Below are 24,425 nucleotides of genomic sequence, written 5' to 3' on the forward strand. Positions count from 1 at the left end.
GGTCGGTCAGGTTCGAGTGTCGGTCAGAACATTTATTGTCAAGTGAAAAGAACCAAATTCCCATTAGTGCGAATGCATCGACGTCCCTTTTATTCAGAAGAGGGGTGTGCGCTGTCCGTTCAGGTGTGGTGCTGCGCGATGAGGTTACGCAGTTGCTTGGCGACAGCGTCGATGAGCTTCTGCCTGTCGCGCTCCGTCTTTCGGAACTGCGCGAAGACCACGTTCTTCCTGCTGCTCTCCCGCATCCTGACACACAAAGACACAAAGCAGAGTTGAAAACGTCACTCGGTTGCGCTCACGAGGCAAGTTTGAAAAAATGCGCCCCTGACACCAGTGGACGTGTCTATCATAACAAGACCCGTGACAAAGTAAGAATACGTAGTTTAATACAGTGTTTATTATAAGTAACGAGATTCATAATTTTATATGTACCTCTGGCGATAAAGCAAAGTGTGGGGAGTCTCTGTCGCAATCGATCATTGCAACAAAAATTCAAAATATCCTGATTCTCGCACCTCGTTCTCTCTTTGGGGCAATCTGCTCCGACCTTGGCAATCATGCCATGTTTTTTTGGTTCAATTAAAAATATACACCATAAAGTAATATATTGTAGGTGGCGCCTCAAAATCCAACACAAAGTCGCAGTTTTTCAGTAGTAGCATGTCGGCAAATGTGCGGCGAAGAGCCGCCAACTCGTTTTTTGCGACGGTCGACTTCTGTCTCTCGGCGTGTGGAGGGCTTATTAACGTGCATTTTTGGATTGTACCCGCAGAAAGGCCACACAAGCACATGGACAACATGCAACTTTGACTCCTGCTGTAGTCAGGTTCGGCGGTTAGTCTGCGTGTGAGCATTTGGGTGTGAGTTGTGGCCTACAGCAGCTCCTTGCGAGTGTGTATGTCAGCTTCAATAAGCGGTTGAGCGTGCATCAGCGACTTTCTCTCTTTGTGCAAAGACTGAAATTGTTGTCGTACTCATTTGTGGAGATATAGCAAACTGCACGGGCATCACAATACTTTTTTTATTTTTTGCCACTTCACCCGAGCTGAAGCGTACCTCAAGCTCGCTTACATTTTGCCTCGTGACATAAAGCAAACAATTGAACGAGCGAGAGCTCAAGACATGAAAATCACGACCCCAGTTTGTTAACGAACGAGCACCCGGAGGCACGTTAGTCAGGTACGAACGGCTCATGTTCACACCGGTGCTCGTTTGTGCCTACGTGCCAAAAACAATACTCACGGATTCAACAACCTGTGGGTACACAACAAACACAACGGAGAAGAAGAAGAGGAGCTGAGAGCGGCACGTGAGGAAGACGACGAGAAGAGCCGCGAAGGCAACTCACTTCTCCAGCAGGGCCAGCGCGGCGTGCGGGTTCACGCGCAGATACTTGCAGCTGGTTTTGCCGTAGTCGGCCAGGTAGCTGGACCAGTCCCAGTGCGTGAACAACTCCAGCAACTGCAACAACAAGGAGAAAATAAATGACCCACATCTCAAACTGTTGCATAACCTGCCGCTGCCCCCCTTAACCCTGCGCACACAATCTCCGCCTCGAAGAACACGTGAGCCCCAGTGAACTCTGGGTAACACCAAACACACGAGAGAGAAACCATATGTGAGCGAGGGATGAGAGAGGATGAGGGGGATGCAGAGGGACGGCGAGCGAAACCACATGTTGGTGGAAGAGAGCCGCAGAAAAAAAGAGTGGAAACACACACGCCACTTGGACAACGGCCGCCGAGCTGGCGAAGCGCGCGCCGCGGCGTCACGACGGCACCGCGGCGTCACGACGGCACCGCGCCCGCTCCCGGGCAGACGTTCCGCGAGACGGCGGCGAGGAGAAAGGTAGAAACGTGTCCTCTCGAGCAGGCGGAGGAGCGCGCCCTGCCCTCCCTCCAGGGCTGCGCGGGAGCAGCGGAATGACGCGCCTTCGGACTGCCGGGGGTTTTCTTTTATTTTGTCACGTTTGAACGTGCAATTGAGTTATTGGAAATAACATTTTTAAAATTTTTATTCAGTCAAAATCACTTAAAAATAATAGGAGCATTCGTCTTTATTTCACCCTTAAAATAACCTACTTTATTTAAAATACATAAATAGGAGTAAAAAATAAAACATTTTGACTTGATTGTATAAAACAATGACTGGCCGCTGTTTTAGAGCAGTTGCAATAACCTTTCGAGACCCACATAAAATTGTTGTGACAATCAGCAGCGAACCCACCAAAAAGAGAGTAGATTCTCTTCTTTCACCAGAACAAAAAGTTTGTTTTTGCTTTCGTGACACCTCAAACTTAAGAGAGACTGAGAGAGGGCGAAATACTCATTTATTTACACATCTACAACGATGCAACGCTGACTCAAAGCACGGCCCGAGTTTTTGGTTGCCGTTCACACCAAGAGCTCATCTTTTCTCACACTTTCCATTGACCACCACAACAGGTACTCTGTTTATATCATACCTATATAAAGGAGGCAGTTCACGGTTGGATGCCAGTGGCTGAATATAAAAGTCCACGGCAGTGAATAAGTTAAATAATTGGTTCATTAAATGAATCAGAAATTCTAAAATGAGCTTGAATTATCATCTTATTATGAAGAATAACTATTATACATACGTGTTAATTTAATGACGCCAAATTTATCGTTGGCTGCTGATGCGCAAACAGGAAGCCCGCGCTTGCAGGCGCTATCGGCGATAGCGCAGGCGCACGCCGGCCGACTATCGGTCGGAAGTGCCCGTCCCGTCCAATCGGGTGGGCCCCCGAGCCGCGCTGTTGTCATGACCGCTGGCTGACCCGTCGTCACGGCGATAAGGCCCGGCCGCAGACGGGGCAGGAAGTTGAGGCGGGGGTCGAGAAGAACGCGAGGCGACCTCTCCCACACCGACGCGAGCTTGAACTCATAAATCCCGCAGATAAGAGCGCTTTTAGTTTCTGCCGTCATCTCGGGCGCCGCGTTACCCCGAGCTGCCGTACACGCACGCACGTGCGCGCGTCCCATCAGATAAGACGGTTTGCGAGGGTCTGAAGACAAGTTTCCACCCTCGCTGCCACCGGTCATCCCACTGACCTTCCGCTGAACTGCGCCCGCCCGTGTGCGTGTCTCTCTGGGATCACGTGATCACGCTTTAACTCCAGATTTAAGTAGTCCTTACTTCCTCTCAAATATGATATGTTGTACATACAGTATACATTACCCACAAAGGTTCGGGATCTTTGGCTGTCAGGATAAACCTAAAATGTTTCCATTTGACCTCGAAACTTTTGAATTGCACACTGAAGTGTACCAAGGATTTTGGATTGATTGATTGATTGATAATTGTTTACACACTGGGAAGCAGAAGGGGGGGGGTGGGGGAGTCCATCAAGGCTTTTCTGTGCCCATCAAAATTGCTTGTTAAAGCAGTCACGTTTGCGTGTGTGCGCGCGCGATCGGCGGGCGAGCATTTACACGTCCATCTGCTGCTCATCCTTCCTTTCGGCCTCTTTCACCCCACTATTGATGCCCTCTCCCCGCTGCCCCCGCCCCATGTGAGCGCTCACACGCTTGAAGGGAAGTGTCGGCCTCCCGAGGAGAGCGAGGTCCAGAGACCACCCTGTACGTATCACTTTCACCTGACTGGATGCTTTCACTCGCCTTCAACATCCCACCGCATTCACAACCGGGCCGGGACCCCCACGCCCCCCGCCCCCTTCACGTTCCGTCCAAGCCGGTAGACGGCTGGACCCGCATCCGACCCGGACCCGAAAGCCAAGATGGCGGACGCTGAGCTATCGAGCGTAGCCGCCATCGCAACTGAATAATTTGCCATTGTCGCACAGAGGTCTAAAAATAAATAAATACCGCCTCTCTAAAATTCTGCCTTTATAAAAAGATAATGTTGTCCATTAATTTAACAAGACGTTTGCCGGCAGGTCTAATATTTTGGACTCTTGCTGAGACAAGCCGAAAATCGCAACCACATTTTAACTAATCAAAAGGTAAAGAAAATACACCTTAATCTAACATAGTACCTTAATTTACAAGTGCCCCAACCTAGTAATTTCTCCAGTTCCGAGTCGTCGCTCGGTCCATTTTTTGTGGCGAGCCAACATCTGTGTTACGAACGAGCTTCAGATACATCAGATACACCGCGGCTGGAGTGAAGTGGGGGGAAAAAAGAATGGCGCCATTCAAGTACTGTCATGCCCTCGTGTACAGGCAAGGAAAGCCACAATGAGAACACTCGCAAGGAGCCGCTGCTGTAAGTCACAACTTAGGCCCAAACACTCGCACGCAGACTGACCGGCCAACTTGCCTCCAGCTCCTCATGTCGCTCACTAGGCCACACCTCTTAAAGGCACACGTCCAACACACAGATTTCATAGTACGTACAGTAATCACACTGTGTAAAACCAGTGTATTTACATTCTTAAAAAAAAAAAAAGGGTTGGTTTGGGGGGCTGGAAGGGATGGCATTTAAATTTTTTTAGATGTTCAAATCAATATGAAAATGTAATCAGTCACGTCGTTGAGAGAGAAAAATCTCTCTGGGACCTCACAGCCTACGGGCCCGTCAGCGTGATTTATCGAGCGTTCCCGGGCGGGCTCGGCGGGCACGTACGAGAGCGTACGGGAACGCGAGGCCGTGTGAGAACGCGGCGGTGGCGTGGGCCAAAGAATGCGCGTGTGAAAGGGACGCGCTGGCACATGACACGTGAGGTATGAAAAGCTCCTTTTGATATGATAAGAATGGCGCGAAAAACAATGAGTGGCAAGGGAAAGAAAGCGGAGGAAGGAGATGGACGGGAGGCAGGAAAAGGAGGGACGAGATGAGGAAGAGGAGGATGAAGCCGAGGCACTGCATCATCCCGACAGGCGCAGAAAGAGAAGCGAGGCGGGGAGAAAGCGGGATTGTGACAGGAGGGATAAAGGGCTATCCGTCTCTGTCCGTCACCTCATTCATCCTTCCCGCTCCGTCCTGCCGGCCCATCCGTCATCTGCTGTCACGCGCACAACAAGCGCACCTCACCCTCCAGAGTCCAAAAAACACCAACGGCGGTTCTGTTCGGCCCTCTTGAGACTCCGGGCTGAGATACTTCCTGTCTGGAACCCCAACAAGCTTCCTAATCTTCTAGGCATTTTTATTATAATGCCGTCGTTTCATTGTGATTTGTTTTCGCATTGGTCGGAAAATAATTCATTCATCATTAGAATGGGGGCATCTAAAAAAAAAAAAAAAGTGTTTCCGGTACTCGTGTATTTTATTGAATTTACGCCAAAGTAAAATAAGGACACTGAAGATAGAAAAACACAAATGAGCGAAAAAAAATTACAAAATAAAGTCAGCATTTGCGAGTGCTTTCACGGACGGCTTCGTCTTCCCAAGAAGTTTGCGGATTGGGGAGAAATAGAAAGAATCTTTAAAGGGTGTTTGGCCGAGTCGAGGAAGAAGACAAGGAGGAGGATGGGCGGAAGAATGAAAGCAGGAGGGTGCGGGGGGGAAAGATAACAAGGAACGAAGACGACGACGACGACGACGATGTAGACAAAGACCTACTTGTCTCAAGTCACTGAAGGCCAGAAGCAACGTGTCACCCTGGAAGCCTGCGACCGGGCCGGCTCTGGCAAAACCTGTGGGAAAAACACAAACGGTCCACCCCCGGAGCGAGGGAAGAGAGGAGGAGGAGAGGAAAAAAAGGGAAGAATAAAAGACCTGGTTAGATTCGCTATGCATCAGGACAGATTGGCAGACAAATGACGGGGGGGGGGCAGTTTGAGTCATGTCAGAGAGGGGAGTGTGTGTCTCTGTGTGTGTGTGTGTGTGTGTGTGTGTGCGTGTAGCATTTCATTGTTGTGCTGATGCTGGTGCGTGCGGAGTGTGAGCAGGGGTCTCGGCGTCACTTGGCAAACAAGACCACTGGGGAGAGGAGAGGTGTGCAAGTGTGGAGTGGAGAGCAGAGGTGTCCCGACGTTTTCTTCCGAGGGCCGCAAACAGAAAACTCACAAGGGCCGCTAGCTAGCTAAACCAACAGCTAAAGCCAATCCATCAGTGGAGCGAAAGATATGTCAAAAATGTTTGTCAGGTGGGCAGAAACCTTGAATGTCCAAATATGATCAGTAAGTGGTCGTGAAAAAGAGGGTAGATACATTTTTGCCCTAAAGCGGGGGTGTCAAACTCATTTTTTGTCATGCGCCACACCGTAATTATGGTTTCCTTCGGAGGGCCGTTGTGACTGAACTAAAACGTATGATCACTTCATATTACCTACAAGCAACAATTTGACGGGTAACTGGTTTTGAAAAAATGTTACTTCAACTATTATTCAATTTGTTTCAAAAGGGGAATTGCAACAAAAAATGCTAGCGACGACTCAAAGTTATTAAAAATGAAGACAATTAGCAATTTTGGTATTTTAGCAAGAACCATTAAGTCAATGCTTGCGTGGCCATGTAAAATAATTTGGTGGGCCAAATCTGGCCCCCAGGGCTCGAGTTTGACCCCTGTGCTGTTACGCGGCGGTGCAGAAGGAACTGGTCGGCCATGAAGGTAAAAGCGGGCCGATTCATTTTCAGTTAAACTAATTAGTCAGCTCATCATTTTATTTATTGCACTGATATGCAGCAGTAACTGGCGTAAACAATCACCATTTGCTGCTCGACTTGAATTTTCTTTGTTCGTTACGGTATGAATAGAAATAATGTTACTGTTTTACCGGTGCTGGTTTCTTTGCGGTTTTGCAAATCTAGAAAACTTCTTACATGAACGCAATTTCGTAGCACTTCGCAGCCAAACAGGCAAGCGACAGGGCCTATGTCAAATGTGAAATTTCGAATCTGCTGCGGGCCTCACACAAGATGGCGGCGCCGATTACACGCTTGCCATCTCCGGTGACCCCTGTGACACACAAAAGGCGGCCTCGCTGCTGAACGCCGACACCGGGGACTCAACTTTGATGTCCTTTTTCTTTGCCCATCCCCCCATCAGTCGTCTGTCACTTCCTTCCTGCGGCGGGCACGGAGCATTATGGCGGCCATCTTTCTCAAAGAACTTTCAAGCCCAAGGTTCGCCTCTAATCCCTCTTTTTCAAAGTGCACGTTAGTTTTCATTCCCTCGCTCCCCTCATCCGTGCACGTTTCTCTTTTTTGTCTGCTGTACTTGTCTTTTTTCCATCTCACACCTCATTCATTTAATCCTATTTTCCCTCAGCCCCTTTCATCCCATTGCGTCTTTTGTCTCCTTTTAATCCATTTTAAATTGTGTCTTTGGGGGGGAAAAGTTCTGATTTTGACCCAGCAGGATGTGGAAGTGTTGTTCCACAGCGCCCCCTTTGAACCAAAATACAAACTACACCTGCAGCCTTGTGTAATACGTCTTGTACAGCGGACCCCCGTTTACCGTAATAAGTGAAAACCCACTTTATAGGGAAGCTTTTTTTTTTTTTTTTTTTAAATAAATCTTACCCCTCCCACTTTTGCGCGAGCTGAGGCTGACAGCCGTTGACTAAATGTCTGAAAAGGGCATCCGCGACTGTGGCTCTCCTTTCCCACGTTTGGGCGCTACTGCGGGCGTGCGGTAGGCGAACTGCGACGACGTTACGACACGTGCCACTCACCCTCGCACTCGTAGACGTCGGCGTTGAGCTGGTGCAGCGCCCCCATGGAGATCTGCTTGACCTCGGGGTCAAGCAGCAGCTGCAGCAGCGACGTGGAGATGTGCTTGCACGCCGACATGCACGCCGTCTGCGCCACTTTGCCCTGAGGAAGAGCACCGGGAGACACTCTTAGAATGGAACGGGGCGTGGGGGGGGGGGCGAAGAAACTTGAAACCCGAGCTTCCCGCCCACCCCCAGTTCGCGACAGCTTCACCTCGCATGGAAATCCAATTACACACATTGAAGGAACACACACCGGATGTCCACACACGCACAACCTCTGGGTCAGTCGTAATAGGGTGAGATTGAGCGTGAAACGAGCTAATTATATTGACATGGGTCGGGCTGACATGTGCACACTCGTGGCGGGCCGTGCATTTGATACCTCGTAATACCGCCACTATCACGTTGTAATTATGAAAGCCATCAATACTATACAATAATGCAGTAAAACGGCTCGCAACTGTGCCACATGTATCATCTGGTGTCGTTCACAGTCAATATTTCGGACGATGAGGCCGACACGGTGAGGTGTCCAGGTGGCGTCAAAGTGATGAAGGCCAAGGAACAAACAACCGAGGTGTGCGTTGATGCACCCCCACCCCGAAACATTCATCGCGGTGAAATTGTCGCACTTAAATGTGGTCACCGGCTGACAAGGATCCTGCTGTGATCCCACTTTTCTGTTGGCATCTCAATTGCCCCCCGGGACTCCCCTCGCTTGTGGCTTCGCGTCAGAACACACAAACAGGACACAAACGTGCATCGGCGCTCCTTCACACGCCGCATGCTGCTGGCTCAACTCTCAGGCCAGAACGTGAGGAAAAGTTGAGGATTAGCAAGGTGCCACACAGATACTCACCGGCAAGATTGCATGTTCTATGGGCGCTCCCTATATGGCCAGAGACAAAAACCACAAATACACGACTCACAAAAAGTGAGGGCTAGTGGCTTTCGGGTGAAATTTCAGGAAAGGACGGAAACATTACACAGCTGGACGTGTGCATTCAAAAGTTTAGGGAAGGTCAAATGAAGTTTGCCTCTCAAGGTTACGGTGCATTTCAGGTTCATCGTGGAATTTCTTTCGAAAGCCCGATATCCCAAACCTTTTGGGAGTAGCGCATTTACAGTGGGACCTCTGTTCATCAACGGTTAGATTTACGAACAAATAGTTGGCAAATACTCATGTACACTTTCTCTCCAGTTATCTTTTTGTTTTTTTGCCCTTAAACTAACCCCTCAGTATGCCTCACAATCAAGTGAGAAGTGTAAGTAAATGGTGCTATTTGGAAGCCTAAAAGATTGAAAAATTGAAAATATTGCTTAACATGACTGGGATTCGTTTGTGAACCGGTTTCCTACTGCGTAACGATCTCCTCAGGGTCACACGGTGTCACGACCAGGTTAGGACTTTTGGGCCCAAGTGTGAGCAACTCCACTTCTCTCATTTCCGAGGGTCGTGCCACTCAGATTTACTGATCCGCGGCATCCGATCTGCTAGGGCGGCCTCACTGTGTGTGTGTGTGTGAGACAGGGTCACGCCCGGGGCTTGTGGGGGTGTAAAGTAAAGCTCCGTAGAAGTGCTGAAAAACACTTAGCTCAACCGCTGTGCGCGCGCGCATGTGCACGTGTTTGTATTTTAACGCTGTCGCGACGATAGGACGAGCTCGACGGGACAGCGACACGACGACCAAGCAGAGTGTGACGGCGTGTCGCGCCGGTGCCGTTGCGCGTCCGTGGAGTCAATGCGGCTTAATCTGCAGCCGAGAGCTTTAACGAGCTGAGCCGGGCCCTGCGCCAACGAGCTTAGAGCGCAACCAACTAATGCGCTTCGTAATGCCGTGTCGACGTGTCTCGCTAACACGCGGCCCTACGCATAGACATCAAATATACACTAACCCCCGCCTTGAGCGCCTGATATGAAAGCATGTCCACCATATTGAATGTGTCAGCTGTGCCCCATAAATAATCCGTGTATCAGTTGTTCTTTCCATTTTCAATTGGCAAAATCAATCAATAAATCAAAAAACAGATGACTCATTGTTTTGTTACGTGTTTTTTTTTTTTTTTTTTTTTTTTTTTTTTATAAATCGAACACGTGACGGATTTTAAACTTTAAAATTTTAGACTCAGAAAAATACAAAATTAAAAACAGGCCACTGGACTGAGTTTGATTTAATTATTATTACTTATTATATAAATGGGACAGACTTCTTTGTTCTGGTTTCAAAGTGGGAATTCACAGGTACATACGGGACTTGATAGGATTAGCCACAAAGACAGCAAATTCTTTGCGCAAAATTATGTTATGATGGCCAAATATGGATGACACATTCAATGAGAGTGTCTATTTATGTTTGGCGATTATGACTGCACTCACAGGCAGGTTGGTGAAGACACTGAAGGTGCTCTTCAGGAAGGCTATCAAGTCCAGCAGGTAGTCGCTGGGCGTCGGCGCGGCGCCGCTGGGCACGCCCGCCATCCAGTCGTAATCTGCCAGCTGGAGGAACTGGTCGATTTTGGCGTTGAGGCCGGTGTAGATCTCCGCCTCGGCTGCGTGACGAGCGTCCTGCGAGAGGAGACGAGCGGTGACGAGAATATCAGTCGTACGCCGGATGGCGTAGGCACGGACGCTCACCTTAAACGTGGACGTCCCGTACAGCTTGGTCGCGTTGGCCGTGTCCGGAGGGACATTGGTGATGTTTGATATAAACTCTTCCAGGAAATGGCAGCTCTGCTCCAGGTGGGTGGTGTTGATGCTCACCTGCACCAACTGGGCCCAAGCAGGCAGGCGTCACCAAGTGCCACCATTGAGTATGCACTACATACATACATACATATATATATATATATATATATATATATGCGTATTTGAAGTGTGCTTGAGGAGACCTTGAAGTACTTTCATTAGTGTTTGCAGCTTACACACTCAACTAGGGATGAAACCGTTAGAAAAGTTGAAACGGTGCACGTTTGCCCACACGCAGTACCTCAGCCAGCCCGACATTCTTCTTCTTAATGGCGTAGTGCAGACAGTGGCTCAGGGTTCGGGTCAGCAGCAAATTGGTGGATTTGCGGATCATGTCATCCACCTCTGTGGAGCTGAGAAAGTACAAACACACATTTGTTGTAGTGCGCGTGTACAAAAAAAAAAAAGCTTTTGAGTTGAGCTTGAGGGAGCTTTGTGGTTACGAAAGAAACTAAATTCTCCCTAAAGCTTTTGAAAATGTGTTTTTTAGCATTGAAATAAATGATGATTTGGGGAGACCATTTCTGATTTGCACAGATATTGATTCTCCCACGACGGTAAATGATCACCTCTGGGCCGACGACAAGCTCTAATTTCCTGTTCCGAGTTCCAGAGCCACTTAGCGAGTCTCCGACACGCTTGATTTTGTTTGCCTCAAAATGTGCCGCGTGTCCGGCTGAAGAAAAAACACGTTTTGGAAGTCGGCTCAAGTTGGCAAAATCCCAATCAAACATGGAGTCTAATTAAGCACAGGAAGAAGGAAGACGCAAACAACTGAGGGTTTTGTTCTGTGCATACATGTGTGATTGTGAGTTCAATTCCAGAGGCCTGTGGCTAATAGACACATTCCGGCCAATTCGCTCAATTGTCTGTGCCTGGAACTGAACACACACACACACACTTCTGCTCACTCTGCACTTCTCCAGGAATTTTTCCCCCTGCTTTGAATTGTTGGAATGTATTTAGGATTCTTTTACTTTTTTGGAAACGCTGCGAGTTCCAACTGTAGCTCACCCCAAGGTGGCGTGTGTGTGTGTGTGGCAAGAGAGAGAGTGTCAAAAAGTCAACGTCTGTGAGTGAACTCTGCAAGCGCACAAATATAGACACACCGCAGAATTTTGATCGAATTTCATTGCGTTTGCGCTGCCATCAGCCACAACAGATGTGCGAGAGGAATGGGGGGTTGTTGCAGTCAGTGAGGGGGGGTGGGGTGGGGCAGCGCAGAGGCCAGAGGGCACGAAAGCAGCTACTTACACGCGACATATGGTTTCCGAAATGTGAGGACTTTTCTGGAGCAGATTCACGGGGCAGAATGTGTGAGCCAACGTTGACAACAAACAGTAGCTGCGTCCCAACTGGAGCAAAAAAAGGAAGCGCCAAGATGGACACGTGCACAATTGCGCGGCCGAAAAAGCACTCTGAGCGCGCGCCGTCCGCAGTGGCCTTTGTTTTCTCTCCAAGGCTCACGGCCGCATGTTCTTTCTCAGCGACGCCGCGCACGCCTTTCGCAGCTCAACACGTTCTCGCCTGCAGCCTTCTAGTGCCCGAGACGTCCCTTTTCACCTTTCTTCAAGGGGCCCAAATGCTCGCCCACATCTCAACTGGGTTGCAGATGAAATGACAAAAGGTCATAGAAGGATCAACGGGGAAGCTGACAGGGCGACGTCCGTGCTCGGTTACTAGATACTTGAAATCCAATCAAACGTCCGATTCTCAGTCAATAATACAGTAACTGCAATTTTGTGTGTGTTGTGAACATAGCTGTGCTCATAAGTTTACACACCCTGGCAGAATTTGTGAAATATTGGCAATATTTTGGGAAAATATGACTGAATAGGGATCATCACATAATTTTTTTTATTGCTACGTTTTCTTTAATGATTGTGCTATTTTGAAATGCCTCAGTTTAAATTGACTATAACAGTGTGTGTGTGTGTGTGTGTGTGTGTGTGTGTGTGTGTGTGTGTGTGTGTGTGTGTGTGTGTGTGTGTGGGGCCCAGTCCCAGTTTTGTATAATCCTCCCACCGCACAGTGCAAGATGTTCCCTGATTGCTCGTCTCCTCAGTGGAAAAGTAGCTGCTTTGTTTGAGTTCCTTCTTCCATCAAGCGTAACCAGCAGTACACTCACGCGCACACACACACACACACACACACACACATACAGCCATATGAACGTGCACTTAAAGTTACATTTCGGATGTTCATGTGCATCGCGAACACTGCTCCACGTCGTGGTCAATTTCGGGCCATGACGATGAGTAGCCCACCGAGGAAGTGACATTTTCATTGCTTTTTGTTTTGACAAAGGTCTGGACTAGATTGGTCAGATTGGGAGAGTGCTATTCTTAAGGTCGGAGCAGGCCCGTGAGTCTCCGCGACGCGGGAAGAATTTTGATGAAGGGGAGAAAAGAGGCAGCGTGTACCTGAGGTGCAGGTCTTCAGAGTACTTGAGACAAGCGTAGATGAACTCTTTGAGCTGGCAGTAGACTTTTGGCACAAACTCGGAGAAGGGAAGCTTCTTGGGAAAGGGAAGCTGCACAGAACAGCACATTTTCATGTCAATTGGAATCTTGGATTCAGCCTTCATGTGCCTCTCTAGCGCCCTCTACCTTCTCCAGCTCGGGGTCTTGCAGGGGAAACTGGGACGTGTAGTGTCTGTACTCCTGCTCCGTGGACACCAGGATGGGACCGAAGTTGTCCTGGTCCAACACCTGCCTGTGGAGGAGACGCAGGTGAGCAAATGTCGTTTTCGCTTAGGCCGAGACAAGTCAGCTACAATCATCCCACAGGGGTCGGGGGAGGTCGGTGGGGGGTCATTCTAATGCTTGAGGTTTTCCGCCCCCCCACCCCCCCCCCCCCGCTTTCATCACCCCCTTTCTTGTTTGGCTCTCGAGACTTCGGACGTTCCAACGTTCCATGGAGAGGCCGTGAACCGGAGAGTGCTCCCTCTCCAACAATGCAACACATTCCTGTGGCTTTCCCGTGTGTGTGTGCGCATGTGTGTGCACATGGGTGAGAGAAAGCGAGGAGTTTGAGCGTGATTGTTTGTGCGCTGGCTCACAAAGTCCCACTGGTGTCACTACACAGACGGAGGAACAATGGCGTTCGGTGCCCTCACACACATCTTGCGAGGGGCACTACCCATCCTGAACGGTAAATAATGTTCCGGACGTCGCTTTAAAACACTTCCTTCCTCTGGATGGTCGTTAAACTTCAAAAACGGAGACATTTCCCACAAACTGGTGTGTGAGTGTGCGCCCTTTTGACCGCTGGGAAGGTCAGGAACACGTCAGCTCACTTGAGAAAAGGACAAATCCCGGCGTACCTGAAGGTGACGTTCCATCTCTTGAGGAGGATCTCGCTATACTGCTCCCTCATCTCCAGCAGCATGTCGAAGAGCTGGGACACCGGGAAGCCGTAGCCCTGCGGGAGAAGAATCCACAGCCGGCGCTTAAGTCTCCGTCTTGAGGCAGACATGACACCGAAACCTCGCTCTCCAGATGTTATTAGTAGTTAGCCTTTAATTACAACTAGCCACACTTCGATGAATTTCTCCAGTACCTGAAGTGTGTCAGCAAAGAGGACAATGAGGTTCTTCAGATCAAGCACCAGGTCCGGGTCATCACAGTAGGACTGAGAACACAAGCTTGGATCAGTGCGCGCGCGTGTTCATAACATGCCGGATGTCGTGTGTGTCCCTACAGAGTGCATCCTCAGCGCAGCCACGATTTTGGACAGCGCCAGCTCCCAGAGCTCCTCCACGTAGGCCCTGTTGACCAAACCCTGCGTGGTGTGAAGCACGTGGTCCTCCACCACAAAGAACCTGAGGAGAGCACCACGCGCTGCGGGTGATGTCGCCGGACCTTTGTCATTACGTCAAGTTGAACGGGACGGGCTTACCCGACGATTTGATTGAAGTAGCGTCGGTAGCCTTCCAGCGTTTCATGCTGGAAAAGCCAAACCACTGATCAGGCACGTCGAAAAGTGATTTGAGATAGTTGATCTTGGTTAAGAGTTTAGTTTCTGCAGTGTACTGGTCTGTGTGTCACATGTGTTACAGGAGTGCGGTGGGGATTTTGCAGACAAACGCAAGAGTGAGGCGGTACCATGTTAGAGTGCGGCTGCAGCACGAGGCGAGCCTGTTTCCTCCGTTGCTTTCGGTAGTAGTTCTCAAACACATCACGCAAACCCTGCAACACACATTGCAGGTAAATGTGGAAGGCTACTGTGCTGTTAAACCCTTTACGTCCAGTTTATTAGTTACACACCAGGGAGATGTGACAAACAAAATGGCATCACTTGAAAAAGAAGAAGGCCAGAATCCCTGAACGATGGGAAAGTTGAGATAAAGTGCGCCTGCAGTTAAGATAGCGAGTCTGACTAAAACCTGGCGTCAGATATCAAACTAAAAGCACACTTCTCTCCGAATGTTGACGCTACTATCTCTTCCTTCCGTGACGCAGCACTTTATCACGGTCTCCTCTTGGCCCCAAAACAGCACCCACACTGTCTTTTTCTGGGGAGGGGCACGCAGATATAACAAAGCGAGCAGATAACGAGGTCAAGTGGCAGGGATGAGGGAAAGTAGTGTGCCGTGTCAGGAGGAGCTGCTGAAAGATTTCACCTTCTTCACCTCGGACGGGGGACGACGGGGGGAGAAAAACAACAAGGCATCAATATCACTAAGTGATGTCAGGCTGCTACTAGTGCGTTGCTAACATGCGCACTCTCGCTTCTACTAAACCTTTTTTGACCTCTTTCCTCGCCAGCGTGTCACCCAGTTAGCCTCTCTCTAACCCCACTCTTCCCTCAGCTCCCTCCCGCCATTGCTCACTTTCTCCTTCCTGTCAAAGTTCATGCACTTCCTGTCCCCCTGCCAGAGAGTGCGAGAGCGCGCGCACACACACACACACACACACACACACACACACACATACACACATACGGTGAACAGAAACAGTCAACCCAGTGGATGTGTTGGCCCGGTCACAACCCCGAAGAGCCTGCAGGCGCGCACATGATAATGTGGAGCTAACCCAGTCATGGCCCAGTCAACACCTCCACCCATGTCGCCTTCACTCCAACTGGCATGAGACACACACACACACTGCAGCCACCTGCTTGGAGCGCAGCCAGCCTCTTCTTCTCCGCTGCGTCAGAACTTTCCCCCATCAGGCTGCAACATGTGACGAGCTGCCGTCTCTAGTCACTGGTTCTAAAGACGAAGCTACCTAAATGTCGGCACATGCCGCGCAATCATTTCGCAACGCCTTTCTTCCGCTGCCAAGACGCTTGTAACCGATGTGCTCCAGCGATGAGCTCACCAGCACAGTGTAGATATGTAGACAGCGGTACACCGGTGAGAAGTCCACCAAGTCCTGAGCACCGGTCACCTGCACAGAAGCAAACAGGAAGTGCTTGTTAATGACAGGTTGGATAAGGTCATTCACGACAACGTACAACATCGAGGACGACGACGACGACATTCCAGAACGCGAGCAAAGAGAGGAAGAGCAGGTAAAAAACATTTTTCTTTTTTAAAAAAAGGCCCCAAGGAGGAAAGGAGTAGTACAAAGAGAGCAGAGGAACATAGGAAGACGAGACTCAAGGGGACAGCCGTGAATGACGGGAAAGGGAAGACATGCCAGGGGCAGCGACGGCCTAAGGTTGGCATCGGCGCCGACGCGGCCGTAACCCCGGCGACTGCGGGGTCAAGCCTTTGTGGGAGCCAAAGCTTCAAGCAAGTTTACAGGACGTAAATAAGCCAAAAGGGACAACGGGGACCCGCAAAGAGAATGGCAGCACCAAGGTGACAAGTTCAGCCGCATTGTGCTCGGTCTTCCTTAAAGGCGAACACGTCGGCGGCATAAAAGAGCGCAGATCCCGCCAGGAGTGACTTGAGGAGTTCATTGTCCTGATACTTTGGCAATAGTGGCACAAGTTCGGAGTAAACATCCTCGTTAATTCCCTCATTCCCATTAATGCCCCACTATTTGTTTCTGCTTTTCACTTAAACACGCGTTTTAAAATTTAAACAACCGAGTCCAGTTTTGTGTGTGTGTGGCTCACTTGATCAGCCTCCTCTTCGTCCACTTCTAGCCTGCCGGCCTGCCCGTTGCTCTGCGCGACCCCGCCGGCCGCCGCCTCTCTCCTGGGTCGTCGGCCAACGGGGGCCCTGGGCTGCGCGGAGATGGAGCTGTCCAGCGAGCGCTGCAGCTGGGCCTGAAAGCAACAAACAAATCAGTGGCAACGTCGCCGATGCTGCTATTCGTGGCATAAATGCACGCCACGGTGGTCAATGTCACGGCCAATCCTCCACAATTGAATCAATTCAGCAGGTCAGAAACAGGAAAACTCCAGACGGGACGTCGCCGACCGGAGCTCCTGTTAAGAACTCGGGAGCAGACGCCGCTCCACTTTCTCTGTGATGGTGCGCCGCAGCGACGCAGCGGGTACTCTCCGCCACGCGCACACGCATGTGTGTGTTCAGTAACTAAATACAGGTAATCAATCTTCTTCCACTTCACAGACCCAACAATCTGTTTCCCATTAGTGTCTGTGTGTGTGTTTCGGACTACCGAACACTCAGCAGAAGTCCTGCTCCTCTTACTCCAAATATAAATATGCGAAGAGGCGAGAGAGGGAATAAATGGAAAGATGAGGACATGGAACAAAGACGTTCCGGGACAGACGAGTGTGACTGAATAATAATGACAAACATGATTAACATTTAACCAACGGAATGTTTTAAGAACCCTTGAAATCTTCCTTAATCCAGCCAGCGATATAATAATGAAAGGGGTTTTCTGTGTTGATTTATTTTCGCACTCAAGCACATCTGGACTGACACAGAACGCCGCAAAAGGATGGATTTCCGAGATAGCGTATCTCGATCACAGGACGGTCTTATCCTGCTGTGTCGCGGTTACACAAGCGGATTAGGAACAATCATCCAGTCCTACCGCTGGCTCCGCTCGCTGCGCGGAGGACTCGACTCGGAGAGGGTGGGGGGTGGCTTGAGACTCGGAAACAAAAAAAGAAGAAAAAAAAAAGACTCTTGGACTGAGCGGGACATTTTCAGAAATGCTCCGCCGTGCGCATGCGACAAGAAGCTATCTCCAGCGCGACTGCAAGTTGGCCCGCATCTCCTTGGAGGCTCATCTGTCTGTCGCCAACCATTCCTTCGCTGTTCCCGTCCCACCCCCCCATCCTGCACTTTTCACCCAACAACATTCCCCAAATAAACAAGAGGCCTCACTTGAGCTTCCTTGGTTTTGGAAAACACAAAAACAATGAGCGAAGTGCTGAAAAGCAGGATTTGTGTGTGTGTGTGTGTGCGCGCGCACAGACTGCTTGGTTCCATATGAAAAATATGGGAGGATGCTTGATGAATGGTGCGCCAATGTCTGATCGCCATCCTTGGGTGGACGATGCCAAGACACCGCCGGGGAGACATACCTGTCTGATGGCCGTCTCTCCGATCTTGTCCGAGTGTTTTCGGATGCTCTCCAGGAAGTCCTTCAGCTGGGTCATGGCCGTGTCGCGGATCTGCGTCCGCAACTTGGGAAGGTTTTCGGCCATGATGGCGCAGAACCGGTACTGTCCGGCCCTGGGAAGACACGTCTGCTCCAGCTGTTCCGAGGTGCGCAGCGCAGGGTAATACCTTACACACACACCAACTTATTCTCAGACTGGGGAGGGAACTTAGCACAATAACAGAACATACACACACGTGTGCATGTGTCTACATTGGCTGACCTTGCAAGGCTCTGTGCTCGCAGAGGGGACGAAAAACAAAAAACAAACAAAATATATCACACAAACAGAGCATTCGTTTTTGAGCAAAGATGCTTTTGTCTCCAGGTCAGGGCCAGGCCATTTGGAAGCAATTCTCAGTGCTCTGGCGCCTCCTTGTGGATGTAAGCTAAACTACCTCGTGCAGTCACATGGAACTGCGATACAACATAAAACCTCAAAATTTACGTAAGATGGGGACCAAACACTGCCACGAATAGCAAAGAAATACAAGTAATTGACGCTTTAAACTGTAAACACACCACAAACTATGATCCCAAAACATTTCAATATAATTTTACTCCATTAGCCTTAACAAATGGCTCATAGATTATTTGATTTCAACAAAATGCACCTCAATTGTGCATGGACATGCACAAGGCAAAGATTCTTCACAATGTCCGCAAATAACCCAGGCTAAACTGAGCTTCTCCCCAACATTAAAAAAATGTTAGCCTCAGTCAAGATGTAACACGTCAGCATGCTTCCTTGACACCAATTACAATGGCTTTGGCGCAGTGAATACGTTACACGGAGAGAAAAACAAAGGGGAATTTGTGCAGAGCGAAGGGGTTCACACGACATATACATGCACAAGGCGAGGGTATCGTAGCTAGGGTCGCGGTATAATCCTCGTTCTTGTCATTGTCATCCGGATGAGGCTACGTGGCTGTTTTTGACGAGCTCACTTAAGTTTACATTTTCACGTAGCGCCACCTCCTGCTTTGAAATGGTCTTGACGGCCTTCATGGGGACATGCAGACACGAGATGCTCTGCTGTCATACCTTTTGGCGTCCATTTGCTCCTGAAGGCGTCCGTACATCTCCAAGACTGGCACACGAAAACAGGTTGCGTTAGGACCTGACGGACGGAAGCTGAATGTGCGTGCGTGTGTGCTACCTGGCAGGCAGTGCGTGAGTTTGTCAATGGTGGTCGCAATGTTTCTCTGTTGCACTCGACACTGTCTCAGCTCCTCCATGGAGCTCATGAGCTGCACAAGAGGAGGCGGACAAGTTGTGAGGCTAGTCGATGTGGACATTTATGATTAGGATGACGACGAGACGGGACTTGCCTCTTTGCCGTCGCCCTGAATGGACCGGTTGGTCGCGGTCACCTGACTCTGCAGGGGGTAAAAGGAGCGACAGGTGAGAGACGGGCGATACGACTTCTCCCGCCGTCCCCTGGTCGTGCGTCCCTCCGCGCTACCTTCAGCTTCTGCGCCTCGCCGCGCACTTTCAGCAGCTCCGTGATGGAGTCGACGAAGCCCTGGAAGTGGTGGTTGCACATCTTCTCGATCTCGCGGTCGTGGTTCCTGATCCGAGCGTCCAGCTTGGCCATGAACAGGCCGTGTTCCTGGCCATCGTACACCGACCTGGAGGACACGGGGGTGAAAGGTCGCGTGATTTCCTGCCGGGACGACGGACTGGAGATCGGTCGGGAGGCGAAGGAGCAGGAAGCCACGCGCGGGCTTGCGTTCCCATTTTGGGCAACAAAGGATGCACTTCTTCCTGTGTGTTTTCCCTGACGCACGCACGCACACACACACACACACACACACACACACACACACACACACACACACACACACACACACACACACCTGTGTACAGCGTCAATCCCCTTCCCCTTGACCAGGAAGTGGCCGACTTGTTGTTGAGTACAATGGCGAGAGAGCCACAAAGTGCTTTCTTTAGATGCAGACACTTTGTTGTTATAATTACAGCTTGTCCTCTATTGTTTTCTTTGCCAGAACTCAACAAGTCCCCATACACGCGTGCGCGCGCGTCAGCCACCTAAATGGGACGAGATCCACCCGCTCGTACGCAGCGCGATGACCGAAGTCCTGCGACTCCTATCGATCCGCAGCACCGGCCGAACCGATGAATTCGCATAGCATTAGCGGCGCCGCCGCCACTCGATCGGCTGTCGGCCGAACACGTCAGCGGAATGTCGCCGCTCGTCTCATCCTGCTCGAGCATAACAATCCCCCCCCTCAGACTGCGCGCGCCCCCTAGCGGCCGTGAGCAGCATAAGGGATGACGTCAGTGCCACCCTATTGGACGCATGCTGTTAATTCATCATTTTGCGTTAGACTTGGACTGGTTGCCTGTCACTCGCTGGGCACAAGATAAGAATCGGCGATGAATTTAGCGTGCATGTTTTCCATAAAGGTGGAAGGATGCAAGCTTCACAGAGGAAGGTTGGAGCTGAGATTCGAACCCAGGCCCTCAGAAGTGCGGTGCAGACGTGCTGGGAGACGTTCTCCGCCGAGCTGCGACGTCACAACTTTGTTTGACACAGTTGGCAGAAAGGCAAATTGTTCGATTCCCCGTCAGTGTCAGCGCCGACACCAGTGACCGGAGTTGAAACTAGTTAGCACGATCGGCTAAGGTTAGCAAACGCCCAAGTCGAGCTATTTTCGTTTTCGCACGGCGAAGGCGCGTTCGAAAGTTTTGGGTGACCTACCGCAGCGTCGGGCCGATGCAGTTGCTGTCCGTGCTCTCTATCTCGCGCAGGATTCGCTCGTGCTCGGCGGCTGCCTCCACACTCGCCATCGCGCATGTTGCTCGGGACGGTTCGGTTCCGAGCTGAGTTACAGCTGAGCTCGGCGGGAGTGCGTCATGTCGCGCCGCCGGGGGTGGGCTCGATTTGGGCGCCGGGTGCAGCCCGACCGAGCGGGGTTGTCCTTGCCTAGAATCGCGTTACACACACGCAATGTACTTTACGCGAGCGCTATGTGAAAATCAATCACCGTTCCTCACATTTATACGCTTCAATTTGTTTACATTTCATCCAGACGACATGTTTTTTTTAAAAAAAATTGCTTTCAATATAACAAACATTTTCTCGCAGTCGTCTGGTGGGCGGGGTTAAGAGACTGACGAGCCAAATATAAGGTTTTGTAACAATCGTGGTTTCGAGGCTTTTGCAATGTACCTTGAATAATAATACCGATTGTGTATTTTTGTTTTGAAGGGAGGACATCCGGCCGGCTCTGACGTCACCCACTGAACTGCGACTGAGAAAGGCTACGAGGGTCGTCAACTTGTAATGGAGGTAAGAAGGGTCAAAAGTGACACCGAGCCACAAGAAGCAGCGTCTGACTCGAGCACAGCTAGCTTGCGTTCTTTACGACTTTTGACGGCTTCAAAAACACTTTTTTAAAAAAAAATTCCCAGTCAGAGATCAAAGTCTGCGCGTGCCAGACTGTCTGCTTGCTGTTCCTTTCACAATATTGACTGCTGGAGCTAAAGTGGCTGACATAAATGTTGAAAACCATAAACTCCACAGTAACGATATGTTCAATCAATACAATTTGGCAGTGTCTCTGTGAAGACAGAATTTGTGATGTAGAGGATCACATAGACTGCAAGTGCTCTTACTGTTAAGTCAACTGGTGTGTTTTTTTTTTTTTTTACAAAACCTCTTTGCAATCTATTGAAATCCAATTGTATTCAACTTTAGAGTTTTCCTTCTGTGCCACAGCCCCAAAAGAAGCTGATCAACGCTGCAGAGGACTGCGTGGACGAGGCTCTGTGCGGCCTGGTGAGGGCCTCCAGCGGCCTGTCCCTGCTGCGGGGCCACCGGGTGGTGTTGCGCTCAGACCTGGATCCGGTGAGGGGCAAAGTGGCGCTGCTGGCAGGAGGGGGGTCAGGACACGAGCCTGCGCACGGGGGTACGACTGACGCCTCACGGGCAGCCCGCGCAGCGACGGCTTGAGCCTCTTTGACACGTTGCGTCCAGGTTACGTGGGCGCCGGTATGCTGTCGGCGGCGGTAGCGGGGGCCGTGTTTGCGTCTCCGCCTCCCGCTAGCATCCTGGCTGCCATTCTTCGCCTGCACAGTGCAGGTAAACCGACCTCTCGTCTCCACTCTGCTGGCCTAAACGCTATCAGAAGCATCGACCGACATAGACATTTTATAGTATTTCTCTAAGCTACACTGCTTCTAGTAAATATACGTACTGGATATATTTTAGATGAATCAGATTTCAGCGCCGGGCCCTCATAGAATCGGTTGTGCTGGCCGATGTAACGTGACCTATATTAGCAATGGGACTTTTTCTTTGAGCGATCAGATTTCACATTCCCCTTCGCCTCTGGAAAACCGCTCGACGTGCAAAACTGCTCTGTCGCGATCGCCGCACATTTATACATTTAGTAATCAGCATTTCCGGTGACTATGATGTATTTTATTTCATCCATTCATCCATCCATCCATTTTTCGAGCGGGCGTGCTGGAGCCTATCCCAGCTGTCATCGGGCAGGAGGCGGGGGACACCCTGAACTGGTTGCCAGCCAATCGCAGGGCACATACAAACAGACAACCATTCGCACTCACAGTCATGCCTACGGGCAATTTAGAGTCTCCAATCAATGCATGTTTTTTGGATGTGGGAGGAAACCGGAGTGCCCGGAGAAAACCCACGCAGGCACGGGGAGAACGTGCAAACTCCACACAGGCGGGGCCGGGGATTGAACCCGGGTCCTCAGAACTGTGAGGCTGACGCTGTAACCAGTCGTCCACCGTGCCGCCTATTTTACTTCAATGTTTCTCAAATGTTGCATTTTTATACTGTATATTATTGATGTTTTGGATCATTAATGTGTGATTTGGTGGTATTAATATGCGGCTGAAGTCAGGTAAATCCATATCCCAGGCCCAGCTGCCCAATTCACAGCCCGCCACCGGGTTGAAAATGAATTATGCATGTCGTGACTCGTCAGGAGCGTCCGGGGTCCTTCTCGTTGTGAAGAACTACACGGGAGACCGCCTCAACTTTGGGCTGGCCGCAGAGCAGGCACGCAACCACGGCGTGGATGTCGAGACGGTGGTCGTCGCTGACGACTGCGCGTTCGCCTCCCCCAGTAAGGCCGGGAAGAGGGGCTTGTGTGGCACTATTCTCATTCACAAGGTGAAAAAACAAACACCGCAAAGCACCGAAGACAAAAACAATCACTATCGGAGGATACAAGGACACTTTTCCTGTAGCTGGCAGGTGCCTTAGCCGAAGAAGGCTGCTCATTGGTCCAAATTGTTACCCGGGTGACAGAGGTTTTACAGGGCACAGGTAAGGTTCACGCGCCAACTCGCGACCGTGTGTCCGCCACCTGGAAACAGCATTGCGTTGCGTCGCAGGGACACTGGGAGTCAGCCTGTCTCCGTGCAGCGTTCCGGGCTGTCGGCCGTCGTTTGAGCTTCCTCCCGGAGACATGGAGCTCGGCCTGGGTGAGCGATTCCACAAATGCACATGAATCCGCCGCCATTTGTGCGGGAACACTGCCAAGAATAGCGAAAAGCCCAGCGTTGTTGGCGGCCCCCTAAAAATATTCATCGCTACCACACGGTGGTGCCTTGAGAAAGGAGTGAGCCAATTTACGAGGCCACGACCCGTTTCATGCCGCTGCCACTTGAAATCTGCTGTCAAACTAAACATAAAACAAGCAGAATTGCATTTTATGTATTTGGAACAAACAAACAATTTCCCTTAAAAATACTCCCACTAGCTTAATGCTAACACGTGAGAGAAACCGCCATTGACAGGCTAACAGTTAGCATCAATAGTGGCAGTGTTATAACCCCTTAAGCAATGGATATTTGAACACAAACGGTGGAGCAACACATTTAAACAGACAATACCACAATACTTACAGGTATATATTATTTATCATCTGCAAAACTACATCTAAAATGATTAATTAATTATAGTTTTAAATAAATACAATATATATAAAACTAATTATAGTTTGATTCATGTATCCTTTGCAATGGTCCCCTAAACGATTTACTTTGTCCTGATATGGTTACTCTGGGTTGTTTGTGGTGGCTGAACGTCCACCTGGATCTGGAAACTGTAAACAAATTGCCCACACGGGATCAATAAAGTTGTCTGGTGTATATGTATACGCACATAGGGCGAAGACTCACTGTAACTTCCACTTACAACCCGGGCTGAAAATTCAAAGGTTTTTCCATCTGATGTAGGAATCCACGGGGAGCCTGGGGTGAAAAGATCCAAGGTGAGCCTCGAGGTGCACAAAGCGTGTGTAGATGTCGTCTTGTGTTTTTGCCCACCAGGTGGCGTCTGCGGACGAGGTGGTGTCAGCCATGATTGATCACATGACCAACGCAGCTAGTCAGTCGTCCTTGCACCTGAGGACGGGTACCCTCAAACCCTCCGTGCGACCTCGCAGTCGGCCTCATCCCGTTTGTGATTTGTCTGAGCCGGTGCGTGTGGTTCTG

At 50.2% G+C, this 24,425-nt stretch overlaps 2 protein-coding genes across 8 annotated transcripts in view; one reads left to right on the forward strand and one right to left on the reverse strand.

Annotated features, from left to right (window-relative positions):
* The window catches only part of tkfc (triokinase/FMN cyclase), a 77,313-nt gene that overhangs the window by 50,020 nt on the left and 2,868 nt on the right, over window positions 1-24,425 (forward strand). For 3 of the 6 annotated variants that reach the window (XM_061668762.1, XM_061668763.1, XM_061668767.1), the window contains 9 exons: window positions 14,093-18,044; window positions 21,160-21,240; window positions 21,670-21,859; window positions 21,928-22,032; window positions 22,910-23,097; window positions 23,175-23,253; window positions 23,322-23,411; window positions 24,168-24,202; window positions 24,261-24,345. In XM_061668762.1, the coding sequence (XP_061524746.1) occupies window positions 21,235-21,240; window positions 21,670-21,859; window positions 21,928-22,032; window positions 22,910-23,097; window positions 23,175-23,253; window positions 23,322-23,411; window positions 24,168-24,202; window positions 24,261-24,345 (778 nt within the window). In that variant the 5' untranslated portion in view covers window positions 14,093-18,044; window positions 21,160-21,234. Of the gene's footprint in view, window positions 1-14,092; window positions 18,045-20,168; window positions 20,575-21,159; window positions 21,241-21,669; window positions 21,860-21,927; window positions 22,033-22,909; window positions 23,098-23,174; window positions 23,254-23,321; window positions 23,412-24,167; window positions 24,203-24,260; window positions 24,346-24,425 lie in introns of those variants that run through there. The other 3 variants (XM_061668761.1, XM_061668765.1, XM_061668764.1) reach the window with 3 other exon arrangements.
* On the reverse strand, window positions 18-20,806 carry exoc6b (exocyst complex component 6B). 2 transcript variants are annotated; one of them, XM_061668741.1, is made up of 22 exons: window positions 20,650-20,806; window positions 19,390-19,555; window positions 19,256-19,303; window positions 19,084-19,174; window positions 18,969-19,014; window positions 17,847-18,051; window positions 16,458-16,610; window positions 15,713-15,781; window positions 14,495-14,578; window positions 14,289-14,335; window positions 14,091-14,211; window positions 13,950-14,021; window positions 13,714-13,811; window positions 12,998-13,103; window positions 12,812-12,921; window positions 10,630-10,741; window positions 10,278-10,412; window positions 10,020-10,208; window positions 7,601-7,742; window positions 5,545-5,618; window positions 1,349-1,461; window positions 18-246 (listed from the first exon to the last, which is right to left on the reverse strand). In XM_061668741.1, exons 1-22 carry the CDS (start codon window positions 20,736-20,738, stop codon window positions 120-122), a joined length of 2,397 nt encoding a protein of 798 aa, XP_061524725.1. In that variant the 5' UTR covers window positions 20,739-20,806; the 3' UTR covers window positions 18-119. The 2 variants fall into 2 exon arrangements, with proteins under 2 accessions (XP_061524725.1, XP_061524724.1); XM_061668740.1 differs by having other exon boundaries at window positions 19,390-19,704.

This window comes from Phycodurus eques, chromosome 23 (assembly GCF_024500275.1).
Source record: "Phycodurus eques isolate BA_2022a chromosome 23, UOR_Pequ_1.1, whole genome shotgun sequence".
NCBI lineage: Eukaryota > Metazoa > Chordata > Actinopteri > Syngnathiformes > Syngnathidae > Phycodurus > Phycodurus eques.